We start from the raw sequence: 17,650 nt of genomic DNA, 5'->3' as shown, positions 1-17,650 counted from the left end.
GGTATAACAAAAATAAATAAAAAGCACTTCTCTTAAAGTGTAGGTCCGGAGTGAAATGGACCCTAGGTAATTTCCACCAAGACCTCCAGCCAAACACCCCCTCGAAAGCATTTTTAGCGATGGTCAGCAGTGGTCAAGATAGGGCGATCAGCCGAACGGCTTCGTAATAGCGCTATGGTACTTACAGTATATCTTGTAAATTACCCCACTAATAATGCATGGAATGTTACCAAACTTCTGCAGTAGTAGACATAGGGTCTGTACTCACAAAGCGAGGCATTTTAAAGTTTGTAAGTACACCAGGAGTTTATTTAAAAAGAACACTTGCCTGATAGCTTCTACTGCTAAAGCTACGCTGTTTGCGTAGACGGCACCGTGTTTACACAGCTTCTTCTTCGTTGGTGTTTAATGGCAGTCGGCGTTTACCCAGCTGTTTCCGTGACGCGAGTTTCACGCCAGCGTATGAAAAAGTTTCGCCGATTTTTTATAAATGCTTGTCGATCTGATAATATAAGCATTTATGAAAAAAAATTAAGCGAAAACTTTTCATACTCTCGCGTGAAACTCGCGTCACGGAAACAGCCAGGTATACGCTGACTGCTATTAAACACCAACGAAGAAGAAGCTGTGTAAACACGGGGGATCTGCTAGCTCAGGTTTATTAGCCATCTTGCAGAAATGAAACTAACCTGAGTGACCTGACACACGTGTGCGGTCGGGGCGGGGATGAACCGAGGTTCGGGAAGATGAGTTTCTGAACCGAAGTCCTCTGAACCGAGGTTTTCCGTTTCGGTTCAGAACCGTTACACCCCTAGTGGTTAGTGTGATAAGAGAGGCAGTGAGGGCAAAACATTCCATACTTCCCCCAAAACCTACAAGACTAATGCACACATCTGTGTCTTCAAATTTATGAAAATGGCAACTGCTTTTATCACTGGGAATACACAGATGAGTAATGCTAAGCCAGTTCTTATAGAGCTCAAAATACATCCCCCAAACTCTTTAGAGACACTCTCATGACATTTTCACATTTCCTGTTCCAAAACGACAGGAAGTGTGACGTTAAAGACACGAAAGAAAATTACAATGATGTGTTATATGGTTGTACATTATAATGCAGTGTAATATATGTTAGGTAATGCACTTTCTGGTAAACTAATGTAGCACTACAACTGGAATGTAGACACTTCAGATTGACTATATTGTATTCAAGGTGCTCTGTAGCCTACACTGTGTCTACTGATGGTGTGGGCATTTCTTTTTTCTTTTTTTTGTTGTTATATATTGCTGTTATTGGCAGAAAGTTAGCACTTTATGAAAGTACATGATGTACATTTGCACCTTAGCTGCCTATGTTTGGAACCTTACTTTACCGTAGGAAGATAAGTTACTACTAAAATCACTTACAAGTTGAATATCATTGATTTTGAAGCAGTTAGAATAGAGTCTAAAACAGATGCTTCCTTCCTACCAAACTAATTGGAATTGCAGTTTCTTCGAGTTACTAACGGAGGTTAAGGACACGAGCGGGACCACCAGGAGTGCTGAGAATGTGAAGGTTATCTTGTAAGTCACTGATAATGATTGAATTCTGATGGAAATGTGTGACAACGATGAAGCAAGGATGAGTGTGATGGATATGAATATGTTGGAAATTGTATGTACTTGTGACATTTTTCCTGTATTAACATCAAATTGGAGAGATCAAATGAGACCGACTCTATAAAAAGTGGTTTAATAAAGCGGATAATGAATTATTAAAGCTTGGTTCATGTCTTGTGGAGGCGGGTAAAGAGCAGGACAGACGAGCAGAAGAAGCAGCAAATCCTAGTGATAGTGTGATAGTGAAATTTTGTTTTCATTGTGTTACTTGGGAGAATCAGACGTATTCACTTTGAAGAAATGGGTAATTTGTAACAAAATTTCCAGGTATTTCCTGATCAGTTGCTACTGAGCGACGTTCACAAAAAGCCGTACCACTTCCTTATAGAGCAAACCAGTGAGCAGAACGTCCTACAACCGACGCAACACCACGTTGCAACGGGAGGCGACCCCTCCTGCAGCGCACCGCTGCAACAAGAGGAACCAAGCCGTTCCTGCCTTCCAGCTACCAGACGCTGTCTGAAGTAAGCTGACTAATTTATATTAGTATCGCCGCTCGTGGAAGGAGGAAACACCAACTGTTTTCTTTATTTGAGTTTGATCAACGAGAGGAAACCAGTGAGCAAAATGTGGCTGTGCATCAGACTTCTCTTTCTCACCCTGCTACATTCATGCAACACACAAGGTAAGAACTCTTCTTATATTCCCTACTGTTGATTGACTTATAGCACTATTTCATCAAAGGTAGTTTGATAAGAAACGTCATGTTTCTTTGGAACACATTTCTATTATTATTGACTTGTATACTATGGAGTAGCCTAATGTAGACAATTCTCAACGATATGCTGATTGTCAATTGTTTCAATGGTGAAGCAAACAATTTTAAAGCTATACAACTTTTATTGAGATATATTGAGATGTACAGTTATGTCAGTTACCCCATCCCCTATTTGTTCATCCATGGCGACGTGCGCACTCTTGGCGGGCTTCTTCCTCTTTCTCACTAACTGTTGCACTAGATGGTCTCAGCGGGGCAGAGTGAAACCCTCAGGTGGTTTCAGACGCTCCAACATGAAAACTTCACTCCTTCCCTAGTGTTGGGGACCTAACCGTTAGGACTACACAATGCGGCCTACGAAGCCTACACCTGCGGCCAGAACAAAGGAACAAAGGGAGTTAAAAACTACACCGCCATTTTAGTTTCACATCTCACCCAGGTGAGAAATGTGACGTCACACAACTGGTGCCCTATTGGCTGACAACTGCAGGCACCCCAGGGGGTCCCTGGCAGCAGCCGTGAGCTTTATAAACCAAAGCCGCCTGGAGAACGCTCTCTTACTCTGGCGTCTCTTCCTACAACCGACGCAACACCACGTTGCAACGGGAGGCGACCCCTCCTGCAGCGCACCACTGCAACAAGAGGAACCAAGCCGTTCCTGCCTTCCAGCTACCAGACGCTGTCTGAAGTAAGCTGACTAAATCGCCAAGCCGCGATTATATCGCCGCTCGTGGAAGGAGGAAACACCAACTGTTTTTTGAGTTTGATCAACGAGAGGAAACGCGGAATAAACGCCAGTTCATTCACGCGCGCCCGTGTGATAGCGGCACGCCTTCTGAGCCTCAGAATATCGCTCGCGCATTCTCTCTCTCTTTGTTTGTGTCCCGCTAACCCACACACACACACCGCACACACATATCCTCCGCCAGCTGTTTCCAGCTCCGGACGTTGAGGACATAGCTCCACCTCTCGCTCTCTCTCTCTCGCTCTCACCCTCTCGTGATCCTGTCTGACGTAAGTGGCTCCGCCCCTGAACGCTGTGAGGAATAGCTCCATCTGATGGTCCCGCCCGACCATATCTCCCTCTCTCTCTCTACACGCACACACACGCACACACACGCACACACACGCACACACACACTCCACGTGTGTCTCTCCTTCTGTTTAGCTTAGTTTTGTGTGTTAGGTAGTTAGGTAATAAGGCTTTGTTAATTGCAGTGTTATTGATTGTGATCATTATTACTGATTTTAATAAATCTTGTTATATTATAACTAGCGGTCTCTTGTGCTTGTTGTGTATATGTCACTGGATAACAGCAGGTTGTGAAGGCTAGTGCTTGAATTTCACGCCCTTCTTAATTGTTAGATTGTTTTGTGCTTCCATGCCAGTGATCACGATGATTGGCATGTGAGTATAAAACCTTTATATTGAGACTGAATACAGTTTTAGGTTATCTTTTCCCTGATCCCAGGGTGGTGCCCCGTTTATTCATGATTATATCATGATAATATATTAAATATAATTATTAATATCGATAATCATATTGACATTAATAATTAGCTGTTGATAACCAAATCTGCTCCTGCTACAACCCCAACACTAGTGTAACTACCTCAGCCAGCAGTGGAAACAGTTGCTCACTAGTGTGGCTGACACGGAAAGAGGGCAATGTGAAAGAAAGTCCCTTGTTTTTCAGAAGAGACTCATGTTAAAAGTAACTCTGAGCAACATCATCTTAATCTCTGTTGGCTCAGTTTCACCTGTTAAATTCCACCAGTGAAGGTTGATGTAAGACATTTTTCAAGACCTGTTTCAATCATAGAAAAGCTGAAGTACCTGAACTGATGGCCCAATGTGTAAGAAATATATTAGGGATGGAGTAACATTCAGCATTGACCAAATAACCATATGTAATGTGTGATTTTTATTGCATTATGTGTCTGCTTGTCTTTACAGGGCTCAAGTTTTTGAAAAAGGGAGAGGATTTGCTTCTGGACTTTGATGCTGATGTTCCTGAGACGTTTTCATTCGTTGAGTGGAAATTCAACAACACTGTAACTTTAGTACGATTTTCACCTGATGGAGAAGGAGTCTCAAGACTCGAGAATGGAACATTTGAGTTTCCTGATAAAAAATACTCTTTGAAATTAAAGAATGTACAAGAGGCAAACAGTGGAGTTTATACTGCAAAAGTAATAAGTATTAAAGGAGACAAAGTACTAGATGAATACACGTTCATAGTTGATGGTGAGTTTGTCAACATTTCAGACACTGACAGAGTTTCTGCTGCCATGTTTCTAAAATCTCCCCCCCCCCCCTCCCTCAGGTCCAGTGTCTCCGGTGAATCTGACTGTGGACTCAAATGCAAGCTCCTGTGAGCTCACTGTGTCCTGCAGAACGCAGGACTCTCACATTAACAGCACTTTTACATGCGTCAACCAAGCCTGCAGTCAGGAGGGAGGAGAGCAATCGAGGGTCACGACCTCTGGTGCTTCTCTCCAGCTCTACCTGCAGAACAACACCATCATCTGTAACCATAGCAACCATGTCAGCAAGGAGGTCAATCATGAAATAATTCAAAACTTCTGCCTCCCAGATCCTGGTAAGACTGAGAGACAAAACGACTTCCTGATACAAATGCAGAGTTAGGAGTCAGCTTAGACTTCTCACCATTTCTTTTATACGTCCAAGTTAATGAGTTCTGATTTCTTCCATGCTACGATCAATAAATTAGGTTTGTTACAATTATGGTTAAAATCCATGCATTTGTCATTCTGTTTTCAGGCGTGTGTAAGCTGTTTTTTTTCTCTTCCTGAAACCTTGTAGAAACTAAAAATGATAAGGCTTATCTGTCAGCTAGCATGCATTGTTAGTATTTTGTCATAAACTAATAAATGGAATGTAAAAAATAAAGTCAAAGCAGGAAGCAGGTAAATTATCCCTGTGCAGGCGATACCTGTCTTTGCCCAGTGAAATGATTTCATACTACAGATCTGGTCACCTGAACATTTATAGAATTAAAACTGCAGTCTGTTTTGAATTCCCCGGCTGAAGATGCGATGCTACAGTGACATACACTTACATATGTTGCATGACTTTAACTAGGCATACCTTTCTAATCCGGTGTTTCTTTTTCTTCACAGATCCACCCGCTATCTCTGTGGTGGTTATTTTGGTCAAAGTTTTTTTGGCCATTATTTGTGTTTTAGGCCTAGGCCTTTTGGCCTACAGAAAAAGAAACGGTAAGTCCAAGTGTGCATTTTGACACAGAATTACAATTTGCATCTGCCAAATCCTGTTTATTTACATGGGAATACAGCATTCAAAAGTTCATCCTCTGCCATACCTGTAACTCCCTCTGTTATTGGGTAATGAAATTACACAGTAAACAATAACAATGAATCAAGTAATCCACAACTGACCTCAATGAACCAAAGCCAATGTTGTGCCGAACTCTTGTATAACTTAAAGCTCCTGTAAGGAAAACATTTTAGGCGATATATTATGAGAGACAACCTCAAAATGGGTGCTGCCTTTATTCTTTAGCCCATTCATTCTTAGCATCGATAAGCGACTGCATGCACATGTAAATGCATTTCATCTGCCAAAGCACATTTCTTCATACAACCTAAAGGAGTCGCCAGCATCACACAATAGCAAATCATACACATAGAGGCTTCAAAGTGTTGTTTGAAGATGGAGTCATGTAAACACTCAAAATCTGGACTTGATTAAGCTGCAGCTCAGGGAATTTAAATGTAACAGTTAAACAGTAAAGCCCTTTTTAAATCTCTGACCTGCAGATATAAGAGAGAGCCCCGAAAATACAGTATATGCTGTTCCGGAGGTAAGCATCATGTTTTTTTTTTAACATCCCTAATTTGCACCAGGGAACAGATTTCTTGATTTTGATCAATTTGACAATTGAAACCAGATTTGAGGAAACGGGCAAAATTAGGAAATTACTCTACATTGACTTGTGCATGAATCTGTTTCCCACATTGACACATCACTGGTTGTACTGCTTCTTGTGCTCACGTGTAATGCTTTGGGTCTGATGAACCTGGTGCACCATGATCCATCTATCCAAACCTGCTGTCTGGCAGTCCGTCCACTCAAACGTTGTTTCTTTATGCTGTGCTGTTCCAAAACATGTTGTCTTCTCAAAACTCATCACACAAACTGCAACAATGTCATTTACATTTGGCCACAGGATTGTTTGCTTCCTCTTCTGTTTTTTTTTTGCAACACACCAATTAACCTGACCTACATGTCACTAATGAGCCAAAGGTTTTGTACTTATGCAAAAACGTCATATTCAGTCTGAGAACAAATGTAGAGACAGAGAAGAGATGTTTTTTTTAATACACAGCGAGACACCGTTATCTGCTCTTGATGAAAAACAATTTCATGCATTATACAAGTTCATTGTGATGCTATGAAAACAGACTTTTGCAGTCAATGATGCAGGACCTCTGGGTTTTTTCAGGATCCATATGGGCTGCTGTTAATTGTAGAGATTACTTCCTGTGTCAATACAGTAAAATAGCACTGTTACAAATATCGTGTGAAGTCTGTAGTAAAATGGCAACCTTTAGTGAAAAATAAGTGTGTGTGTTTTTTTTGCAGGTGGGACCTACAATCCCACGGAATCCAGCTCAAGATGATTCAGGTCAACATTAAAAATTCCACCTACTCCTATGTGGGACATCACTTTCCACTAGAGCATGACATTTTTCGGGAATTCCCGCGGGTCACGTGATTCCCGTGGGATTCCCGCGGGATGGGAGTCAAAGTTTTATTAATCCCGTGATTGGGACGGGATGGGAATAAAAATCAACGGGAGCGGGAACGTCATTAATAGATGATGATTTTCAGCCGTGTTAAACAACCAAAAGGACAGACACGTCCATTTTTGTAGTCATCTTTCAGTGAGCCAAAACTATTTTGATTTGCGTTAGCAATGAAGCCGGGAAGCGAGAGCTACAGACTAAAGTCCGACACAATGATCATTCGGTGAGATTAACTGACTTTATTGGGAAGTCGCAAATATTGCATAGATTCATGCGAGTTGAATGTGATGGGAAAAAAAAAAAAAAAACGGAGTTGGATGGGAGTGGGATGGGAGTGGGATGGGAGTGGGAGTAATTTTGAGTGGGAGCGGGATGGGAGCGGGAGTCATTCTACAGGAGTGGGACGGGATGGGATTTTTTTTTTTACTCCGGCCCGGGATTGGGATGGGATGGGATTTTTTCTCTGGGAGTGGGATGGGACGGGAGTGAAAATCCACTCCCGTGTCATGCTCTACTTTGCACCCCTGGAACTCACCGAGACTAGAGGCCCGACTCAGATAGATTCTATGCTCAGGTACAAAAGATCTCCATGTCCTCATAGTTTATAGGAATCCCATTCGCTCGGGCCCTGGAATAGACTGGTGACCTGTCCAGGGTGCACCCTGACCCTGCCCTCGTCCAGAGTCGGCAGTGATGGGCTCCATCCCCGCCGCAACTCATAACAGGATAAGCATATAATCGATGGATGAATGTATTCTGAAGCACAGCTGGTCTTCCTGGGGTCCACATTTAAACAACAACAAAAAAAACCATACAAGATTAGACTTCTAAATCAACACACACATGAAAACACACATAGAGAACAATAGGCAATGTGGCAATAGGCAATGTGCCAAGGTTTTTTCTTATTTGCTTTAGTGGTAAAGATTTCCCTGTTTTCATCGGTCTATATGTAACTTAAACAATTAATCAGGAATGTTTTTCTACATATGCACTCGTTTGTATATAGGTGTTGCTCAAGCTTTCCATGCCTACGTTTATGTGGACTAAGAGGAAGAAATATTATGAAAAACCAAACAAATTATGAGGTTGCTTTTTGAAGCATCACTATTTGAACCCTTTAGATCCAAATTCAAACATCACATATTATATTATTTTATTTTATTTTGAATTATGGGTGTGTGCTGGCTCAGCCTTTAAATTCACAGACTATAACTTTCCTTAAAATGATTGAATGGATGAATAAATGAGGCACCATCTGGGAACACTGCACGATTCTCCTAAAGTTTACCTTACCTGGGGATGAGCCTGTATCTCACTTCTTCACCTGTCCAGGCGTTTACATTACAACACAGTAAAAATGCAACACAGGCGAACTTCAAATTGCTAAGATTTAAGGCTGTACTGCCAACACTTTCCCCCACAAAAAAAGGTTACCATACAACTAAACTACACTCTCAGTTACGTTTACAGGGAAATATATTAATATATTTATGTTTTTGACAAGACATGAATTGTCAAGAGATTTTTAAATTAAATTATAATTGTTAAACTTTCTCTGCCAATGTTTTTTAAACAAATGTATCAACAACAGAGAAGTGGTTTGCAAGCTTGAAAAGTGTCATTAAATCTTTTTTACATTTATATTTTGTTATATATTCAATGCATCAAGTGTGAATTAGTGTGAAATATTCCTTGTAAAAAAATTGTATATAATATGCCATGTTTTTGCTGCTTGTGTATTGATCCATTCCCCTTCCCATGAAACATTTGCAAAGCTGATGTTCAGAAATACAATAAATTCTGAATGGTTTACATGATTGCTGACTTGCAGTATGCTACTTCTTCACCATTGCTCTAATAATTGATGTGTTACTGCCACCAGATGTGGATCGGTGGAACAGCATGAAATCAGTGGCAGGAATGTGTACCATCTCCCCTTTAAGAGTATGAGATATAAGATTGGTTGGAGAACTATTTGTTTAATTGTGCTTTTTAATCTCCTCCATGAGGTGATCAGTTTATAATTAAAGGGCCAGTGTGTGGTATTTCCGGCTATAATATTCAGAACTATTTTCTACTATTTCTGCTATTCTCTATTACTCCGCTGTCCATGTTACTCCAATCTTAGAAAGGGGTGAGTGAGCAGAGAGGTATTCAGTTGTTTGCAATTTGCAACTGCACCACTAGATGCCACTAAATCCTACATATTGTCCCTTTAAAAATACAGCAATGGAAACAAAACTAATTATATGTCAAAACGGTATTTAACTGTATACTGTTTTAATTTTTTTTAAGTTCCTATAAAACATTTCTGTACTTTCTAGTTGAGTTTGTTTTTCATCTCTATAACTTGATAAGGTGGTTAAGTAATTTAGTAAATTCAGAACTTATTCACTTAGACATATAAAAGCTCTCTTAAAAAAAGAAGAAGCCCATAAGATAAACTAACTCCAAGCTGGGCATCATTATCAGGAATTGGTTTTGTCTTTCAGTCTTGCCAGCATTTTTTGGGGAAACGTGTTCACTAATTTTAAAGCTATGGTCTACGATTTGAAAGTATCCCCCCTCCCCCCCCCCCCACACACACACACCCCTCCCCTTTGTGCTCCTTAATCCCTCCCCTCCGAGCTCATATCGTCCTCCCCTTGGAGCTTCCCACGAAGCACACACCCCCTCCAGGGTAACGTCTCCATCGAACAAATAAACAATACTGCAAGAGAGACAGAAATAGTCTCGACACCGTCTAATAACACAAAAAACAAACTAACGGCAGCTTTCACAGTCATAAGCCAGCATCGGCATGAAAGTTATGTGTCACAACATCCACAATTAAGACGAAAGATTACCTGTTCCAGGGTAGTTTTTAACTTAGTTCAGAGTGAGATTTTGGCGCCACCTCCCACAAGCTCTCGGAAAACTTTTAAACTGACCGTTGTCGATCGAAAATAAAGGCAGATTCAGCAACTGCATAGCTTATTTCTCGCATAAAATGTTTTCAGAAACACATTTCGGTGAACTATTTGCGTAAAATAAGAGAACGTTTTTTTAATTATTCCGGTGAACAGGTTGAAATGCGTGAGACTTGAGAGCCCTGCTGTTCAACAGAAACTCCGCTGGGGAGCTGGAACCAATCATCAAATTAAAATAACCTCCCTAACCTCCTCTTCCTTATGATTCACCCAAAAGCTTCTCCCTAAATAGAACAGTACATGAGTGTAAACAGCTAAGACTTCATTTACTATTGGACATTCAAAGCAACTGGACAGACTTGCCTTAACCATTGAGGAGAAAATACCTTTGGCTGCTGCATTGGGGTGCTATTGTTAGATGTCAATCTCCTTAAACATTCATCCAGAGTCATACATCACACTGACTGATAATGATTGAATTCTGATGGAAATGTGTGACAACGATGAAGCAAGGATGAGTGTGATGGATATGAATATGTTGGAAATTGTATGTACTTGTGACATTTTTCCTGAATTAACATCAAATTGGAGAGATCAAATGAGACACGTCTCTCTAAAAAGTGGTTTAATAAAGCGGATAATGAATTATTAAAGCTTGGTTCATGTCTTGTGGAGGCGGGTCAAGAGCAGGACAGACGAGCAGAAGAAGCAGCAAATGTGTGCAAATGCATCCTAGTGATAGTGTGATAGTGAAATTTTGTTTTCATTGTGTTACTTGGGAGAATCAGACGTATTCACTTTGAAGAAATGGGTATAATTTGTAACAAAATGTTCAGGTATTTCCTGATCAGTTGCTACTGAGCGACGTTCACAAAAAGCCGTACCACTTCCTGAGAGCAAACCTTTGAGCAGAATGTGGCTGTGCATCAGACTTCTCTTTCTCACCCTGCTACATTCATGCAACACACAAGGTAAGAACTCTTCTTATATTCCCTGCTGTTGATTGACTTATAGCACTATTTCATCAAAGGTAGTTTGATAAGAAACGTCATGTTTCTTTGGAACACATTTCTATTATTATTGACTCGTATACTATGGAGTAATGTAGACAATTCTCAACGATATGCTGATTGTCAATTGTTTCAATGGTGAAGCAAACAATTTTAAAGCTATACAACTTTTATTGAGATATATTGAGATGTACAGTTATGTCAGTTACCAGTGTTGGGAGTAACGCGTTACAAAAGTAATGCATTACTGTAATGCATTACGTTTTGCTGTAACGCGGTAATGTAAGGCATTACAAAAAAAAAAAAAACTGGTAATATTTTACTCGGTACAAATCTCAGTAACACGCGTTACAATGCATTTTAAACCCGAAATCAATTGACTCTACATTCGCGATCGCGAGATGGGCATACGCTCCACTTCTGGAAAAGTGTGAAAGCCGGTCCGTGTGACTCTACACTATGTTAATTACCGTAAGCGCTGTTGTTAGCAGGCTCCATGAGCTGGACACCGACTCACGGAGCGGCTCCCGGTAGGTCAGAGCGCAGCCGACCCAGCACACCGAGGATCAACAGCTGAGGGAAGGAGGCGGAGGCTCCGGTTCTCCCCGTCGGTTTTGAACCGCTTTTATGTCCGCGTCATAACGCTTTTTGTGCGTGTTTAAAACAGTAGGTTTATTTCAAAACGCGAGCGTCAGACGCTGTCAGAGCGTTAATGAACAGTGTTTTAGAGCTCCCCTAAATGTCTCAGATAGGCTTTCGGGTAATTTCACAGCATACAGCGCCTTCAAGGTCATTAAAAAAGACGAACGGCAAATCTGGAATGAAAAATGGCCCTGTTATTTCATCCCCGAATCCCATTCATGAACACAATATCTAATATCAGTTAACGAGTCGTTTTCCGTTTCTCGTTTTCCGTTTTTTAAACGAATAACGGGACAAGAGTCATTTTCCGTTTTTCGTTCTTTTATTTTGAAGCGAAAAACATCACATCCTGCTGTGTAATGAGCTGCATTGAACACAAGAAGATCTATTGAGAACAAAAAATCCATATTTCCTTTTATTTTGGCGAAAAGTAATGCAAAAGTAATGTAAAAGTAGTGTAATGCCTTACAATTCAAAGACAGTAATATTGTAATGTAACTAATTACTTTGAAATGACAGTAACAAGTAATAAATAATACATTACGCTTTTGAAGTAACTTGCCCAACACTGCTAGTGAGCAACTGTTTCACTGTTGGCTGAGGTAGTTACACTAGGGTAGGAGTGAAGTTTGCATGTTGGAGCTTCTGAAACCACCGGAGGGTTTCACTCTGCCCCGCTGACGCCATCTAGTGCAACAGTTAGTGAGAAAGAGGAAGAAGTCCGCCAAGAGTGCGCACGTCGCCATGGATGAACAAATAAGGTTTTCGACCTGAATCCAGATCTTCATCAAAACGTGGATGATAGTGAATCATTTTGTTGACCGGCTTATGGCAATGATACTTTTTAAGGGGGGAAATTGTCATTCTGTGTCAGTATACAGTGTAAGGGCTTTGTACAAGAATGTTCCTGTGCAGCATCATTTGGCTTTCTCTAAGACTGATCAGACAGAAAGAAACACACACCTCTATTGTTTTATGAGGGACGGATAGGGGATGGGGTAACTGACAGTGTTGGGCAAGTTCATCGCGTTACAGCAAAACGTAATGCATTACAGTAATGCATTACTTTTGTAACGCGTTACTCCCAACACTGCTCACTAGTGGCTGACACGGAAAGAGGGCAATTTGAAAGAAAGTCCCTTGTTTTTCAGAAGAGACTCATGTTAAAAGTAACTCTGAGCAACATCATCTTAATCTCTGTTGGCTCAGTTTCACCTGTTAAATTCCACCAGTGAAGGTTGATGTAAGACATTTTTCAAGACCTGTTTCAATCATAGAAAAGCTGAAGTACCTGAACTGATGGCCCAATGTGTAAGAAATATATTAGGGATGGAGTAACATTCAGCATTGACCGAATAACCATACGTAATGTGTGATTTTTATTGCATTATGTGTCTGCTGTCTTTACAGGGCTCAAGTTTTTGAAAAAGGGAGATGATTTGCTTCTGGACTTTGATGCTGATGTTCCTAAGACGTTTTCATTTGTTGAGTGGAAATTCAACAACACTGACACTTTAGTACGATTTTCACCTGATGGAGAAGGAGTCTCAAATCTCGACAATGGAACATTTGAGTTTCCTGATAAAAAATACTCTTTGAAATTAAAGAATGTACAAGAGGCAAACAGTGGAGTTTATACTGCAAAAGCAATACGTATTAAAGGAGACAAAACACAAGCTGAATACAAGTTCATAGTTGAAGGTGAGTTTGTCAACATTTCAGACACTGACAGAGTTTCTGCTGCCATGTTTCTAAAACCTCCCCCCCCCCTCCCTCAGGTCCAGTGTCTCCGGTGAATCTGACTGTGGACTCAAATGCCTCCGGAAGCTCCTGTGAGCTCACTGTGTCTCAGGACACAGGACTCTCACATTAACAGCACTTTTACATGCGTCAACCAAACCTGCAGTCAGGAGGGAGGAGAGCAATCGAGGGTCACAACCTCTGGTGCTTCTCTCCAGCTCTACCTGCAGAACAACACCATCATATGTAACCATAGCAACCATGTCAGCAAGGAGCCGAATTATGAAATAATTCAAAACTTCTGCCTCCCAGATCCTGGTAAGACTGAGAGACAAAACGACTTCCTGATACAAATGCAGAGTTAGGAGTCAGCTTAGACTTCTCACCATTTCTTTTATACGTCCAAGTTAATGAGTTCTGATTTCTTCCACGCTACGATCAATAAATTAGGTTTGTTACAAATATGGTTAAAATCCATGCATTTGTCATTCTGTTTTCAGGCGTGTGTAAGCTGTTTTTTTTCTCTTCCTGAAACCTTGTAGAAACTAAAAATGATAAGGCTTTTCTGTCAGCTAGCATGCATTGTTAGTATTTTGTCATAAACTAATAAATGGAATGTAAAAAATAAAGTGAAAGCAGGAAGCAGGTAAATTATCCCTGTGCAGGCGATACCTGTCTTTGCCCAGTGAAATGATTTCATACTACAGATCTGGTCACCTACACATTTATAGAATTAAAACTGCAGTCTGTTTTGAATTCCCCGGCTGAAGATGCGATGCTACAGTGACATACACTCACATATGTTGCATGACTTTAACTAGGCATACCTTTCTAATCCGGTTTTTCTTTTTCTTCACAGATCCACCCGCTTTCCCTATCTCTGTGGTGGTTATTTTGGTCAAAGTTTTTTTGGCCATTATTTGTGTTTTAGGCCTAGGCCTTTTGGCCTACAGAAGAAGAAACGGTAAGTCCAAGTGTGCATTTTGACACAGAATTACAATTTGCATCTGCCAAATCCTATTTATTCACATGGGAATCAGCATTCAAAAGTTCATCCTCTGCCATAACTGTAACTCCCTCTGTTATTGGGTAATGAAATTACACAGTAAACAATAACAATGAATCAAGTAATCCACAACTGACCTCAATGAACCAAAGCCAATGTTGTGCCGAACTCTTGTATAACTTAAAGCTCCTGTAAGGAAAACATTTTAGGCGATATATTATGAGAGACAACCTCAAAATGGGTGCTGCCTTTATTCTTTAGCCCATTCATTCTTAGCATCGATAAGCGACTGCATGCACATGTAAATGCATTTCATCTGCCAAAGCACATTTCTTCATTCAACCTAAAGGAGTCGCCAGCATCACACAATAGCAAATCCTACACATAGAGGCTTCAAAGTGTTGTTTGAAGATGGAGTCATGTAAACACTCAAAATCTGGACTTGATTAAGCTGCAGCTCAGGGAATTTAAATGTAACAGTTAAACAGTAAAGCCCTTTTTAAACTCTCTGACCTGCAGATATAAGAGAGAGCCCCGGAAATACAGTATATGCTGTTCAGGAGGTAAGCATCATGTTTTTTTTTTAACATCCCTAATTTGCACCAGGGAACAGATTTCTTGATTTTGATCAATTTGACAATTGAAACCAGATTTGAGGAAACGGCAAAATAAGGAAATGACTCTACATTGACTTGTGCATGAATCTGTTTCCCACATTCACACATCACTGGTTGTACTGCTTCTTGTGCTCATGTGTAATGCTTTGGGTCTGATGAACCTGGTGCACCATGATCCATCTATCCAAACCTGCTGTCTGGCAGTCCGTCCACTCAAACGCTGTTTCTTTATGCTGTCTTCTCAAAACTCATCACACAAACTGCAACAATGTCATTTACATTTGTCACAGGATTGTTTGCTTCCTCTTCTGTTTTTTTTTGCAACACACCAATTAACCTGACCTACATGTCACTAATGAGCCAAAGGTTTTGTACTTATGCAAAAACGTCATATTCAGTCTGAGAACAAATGTAGAGACAGAGAAGAGATGTTTTTTTCAATACACAGCGAGACACCGTTATCTGCTCTTGATGAAAAACAATTTCATGCATTATACAAGTTCATTGTGATGCTATGAAAACAGACTTTTGCAGTCAATGATGCAGGACCTCTGGGTTTTTTCAGGATCCATATGGGCTGCTGTTAATTGTAGAGATTACTTCCTGTGTCAATACAGTAAAATAGCACTGTTACAAGTATCGTGTGAAGTATGTAGTAAAATGGCAACCTTTAGTGAAAAATAAGTGTGTGTGTTTTTTTTGCAGGTGGGACCTACAATCCCACGGATTCCAGCTCAAGATGATTCAGGTCAACATTCAAACTCCACCTACTCCTATGTGGGACATCACTTTGCACCCCTGGAACTCACCGAGACTAGAGGCCCGACTCAGATAGATTCTATGCTCAGGTACAAAAGATCTCCATGTCCTCATAGTTTATAGGAATCCCATTCGCTCGGGCCCTGGAATAGACTGGTGACCTGTCCAGGGTGCACCCTGACCCTTCCCTCGTCCAGAGTCGGCAGTGATGGGCTCCATCCCCGCCGCGACTCATAACAGGATAAGCATATAATGGATGGATGAATGTGTTCTGAAGCACAGCTGGTCTTCCTGGGGTCCACATTTAAACAACAACAACAAAAAAACATACAAGATTAGACTTCTAAATCAACACACACATGAAAACACACATAGAGAACAATAGGCATAGTGTGCCAAGGTTTTTTCTTATTTGCTTTAGTGGTAAAGATTTCCATGTTTTCATCGGTCTATATGTCACTTAAACAATTAATCAGGAATGTTTTTCTACATATGCACTCGTTTGTATATAGGTGTTGCTCAAGCTTTCCATGTCTACGTTTATGTGGACTAAGAGGAAGAAATATTATGAAATACCACACAAATTATGAGGTTGCTTTTTGAAGCATCACTATTTGAACCCTTTAGATCCAAATTCAAACATCACATATTATATTATTTTATTTTATTTTGAATTATGGGTGTGGGCTGGCTCAGCCTTTAAATTCACTTTAAAGACTATAACTTTCCTTAAAATGATTGAATGGATGAATAAATGAGGCACCATCTGGGAACACTGCACGGTTCTCCTAAAGTTTACCTTACCTGGGGATGAGCCTGTATCTCGCTTCTTCACCTGTCCAGGCGTTTACATTACAACACAGTAAAAATGCAACACAGGCGAACTTCAAATTGCTAAGATTTAAGGCTGTACTGCCAACACTTTCCCCCACAAAAAAAGGTTACCATACAACCAAACTACACTCTCAGTTACGTTTACAGGGAAATATATTAATATATTTATGTTTTTGACAAGACATGAATTGTCAAGAGATTTTTAAATTAAATTATAATTGTTAAACTTTCTCTGCCAATGTTTTTTAAACATATGTATCAACAACAGAGAAGTGGTTTGCAAGCTTGAAAAGTGTCATTAAATCTTCTATTTTTTTTACATTTATATTTTGTTATATATTCAAGGCATCAAGTGTGAATTAGTGTGAAATATTCCTTGTAAAAAAATTGTATATAATATGCCATGTTTTTGCTGCTTGTGTATTGATCCATTCCCCTTCCCATGAAACATTTGCAAAGCTGATGTTCAGAAATACAATAAATTCTGAATGGTTTACATGATTGCTGACTTGCAGTGTGCTACTTCTTCACCATTGCTCTAATAATTGATGTGTTACTGCCACCAGATGTGGATCGGTGGAACAGCATGAAATCAGTGGCAGGAATGTGAACCATCTCCCCTTGAAGAGTATGAGATATAAGATTGGTTGGAGAACTATTTGTTTAATTGTGCTTTTTAATCTCCTCCATGAGGTGATCAGTTTATAATTAAAGGGCCAGTGTGTGGTATTTCCGGCTATAATATTCAGAACTATTTTCTACTATTTCTACTATTCTCTATTACTCCGCTGTCCATGTTACTCCAATCTTAGAAAGGGGTGAGTGAGCAGAGAGGTATTCAGTTGGTTGCAATTTGCAACCGCACCACTAGATGCCACTAAATCCTACATATTGTCCCTTTAAAAATACAGCAATGGAAACAAAACTAATTATATGTCAAAACGGTATTTAACTGT

The 17,650-nt window shown here is 40.2% G+C and overlaps 1 protein-coding gene across 7 annotated transcripts; it reads left to right on the top strand.

Annotated features, from left to right (window-relative positions):
• The first annotated feature begins 2,027 nt into the window (after positions 1-2,027).
• LOC311012575 (uncharacterized protein) lies at positions 2,028-17,195 on the top strand. Of its 7 annotated transcripts, none has more exons than XM_084008073.1 (7): positions 2,029-2,287; positions 4,338-4,628; positions 4,708-4,983; positions 5,525-5,633; positions 6,192-6,228; positions 7,011-7,053; positions 15,850-17,195. In XM_084008073.1, the coding sequence occupies exons 1-7, from the start codon at positions 2,230-2,232 to the stop codon at positions 15,981-15,983; spliced, it is 948 nt and encodes a 315-aa protein (XP_083864199.1). In that variant the 5' UTR covers positions 2,029-2,229; the 3' UTR covers positions 15,984-17,195. The 7 variants fall into 7 exon arrangements, with proteins under 7 accessions (XP_083864198.1, XP_083864199.1, XP_083864200.1 ...); XM_084008074.1 differs by having other exon boundaries at positions 2,030-2,287; positions 5,525-5,623; positions 6,185-6,228; XM_084008072.1 differs by lacking the exons at positions 5,525-5,633; positions 6,192-6,228; positions 7,011-7,053 and adding exons at positions 14,338-14,442; positions 15,004-15,047 and having other exon boundaries at positions 2,028-2,287; positions 15,807-17,195.
• Positions 17,196-17,650: the final 455 nt, after the last annotated feature.

Source organism: Eutrigla gurnardus (genome assembly GCF_963514095.1).
Source record: "Eutrigla gurnardus genome assembly, chromosome: 4".
Taxonomy (NCBI): Eukaryota; Metazoa; Chordata; class Actinopteri; order Perciformes; family Triglidae; genus Eutrigla; species Eutrigla gurnardus.
Note: the sequence above shows the minus strand (reverse complement) of the source record. Positions and strands in the feature narration are given on the sequence as shown.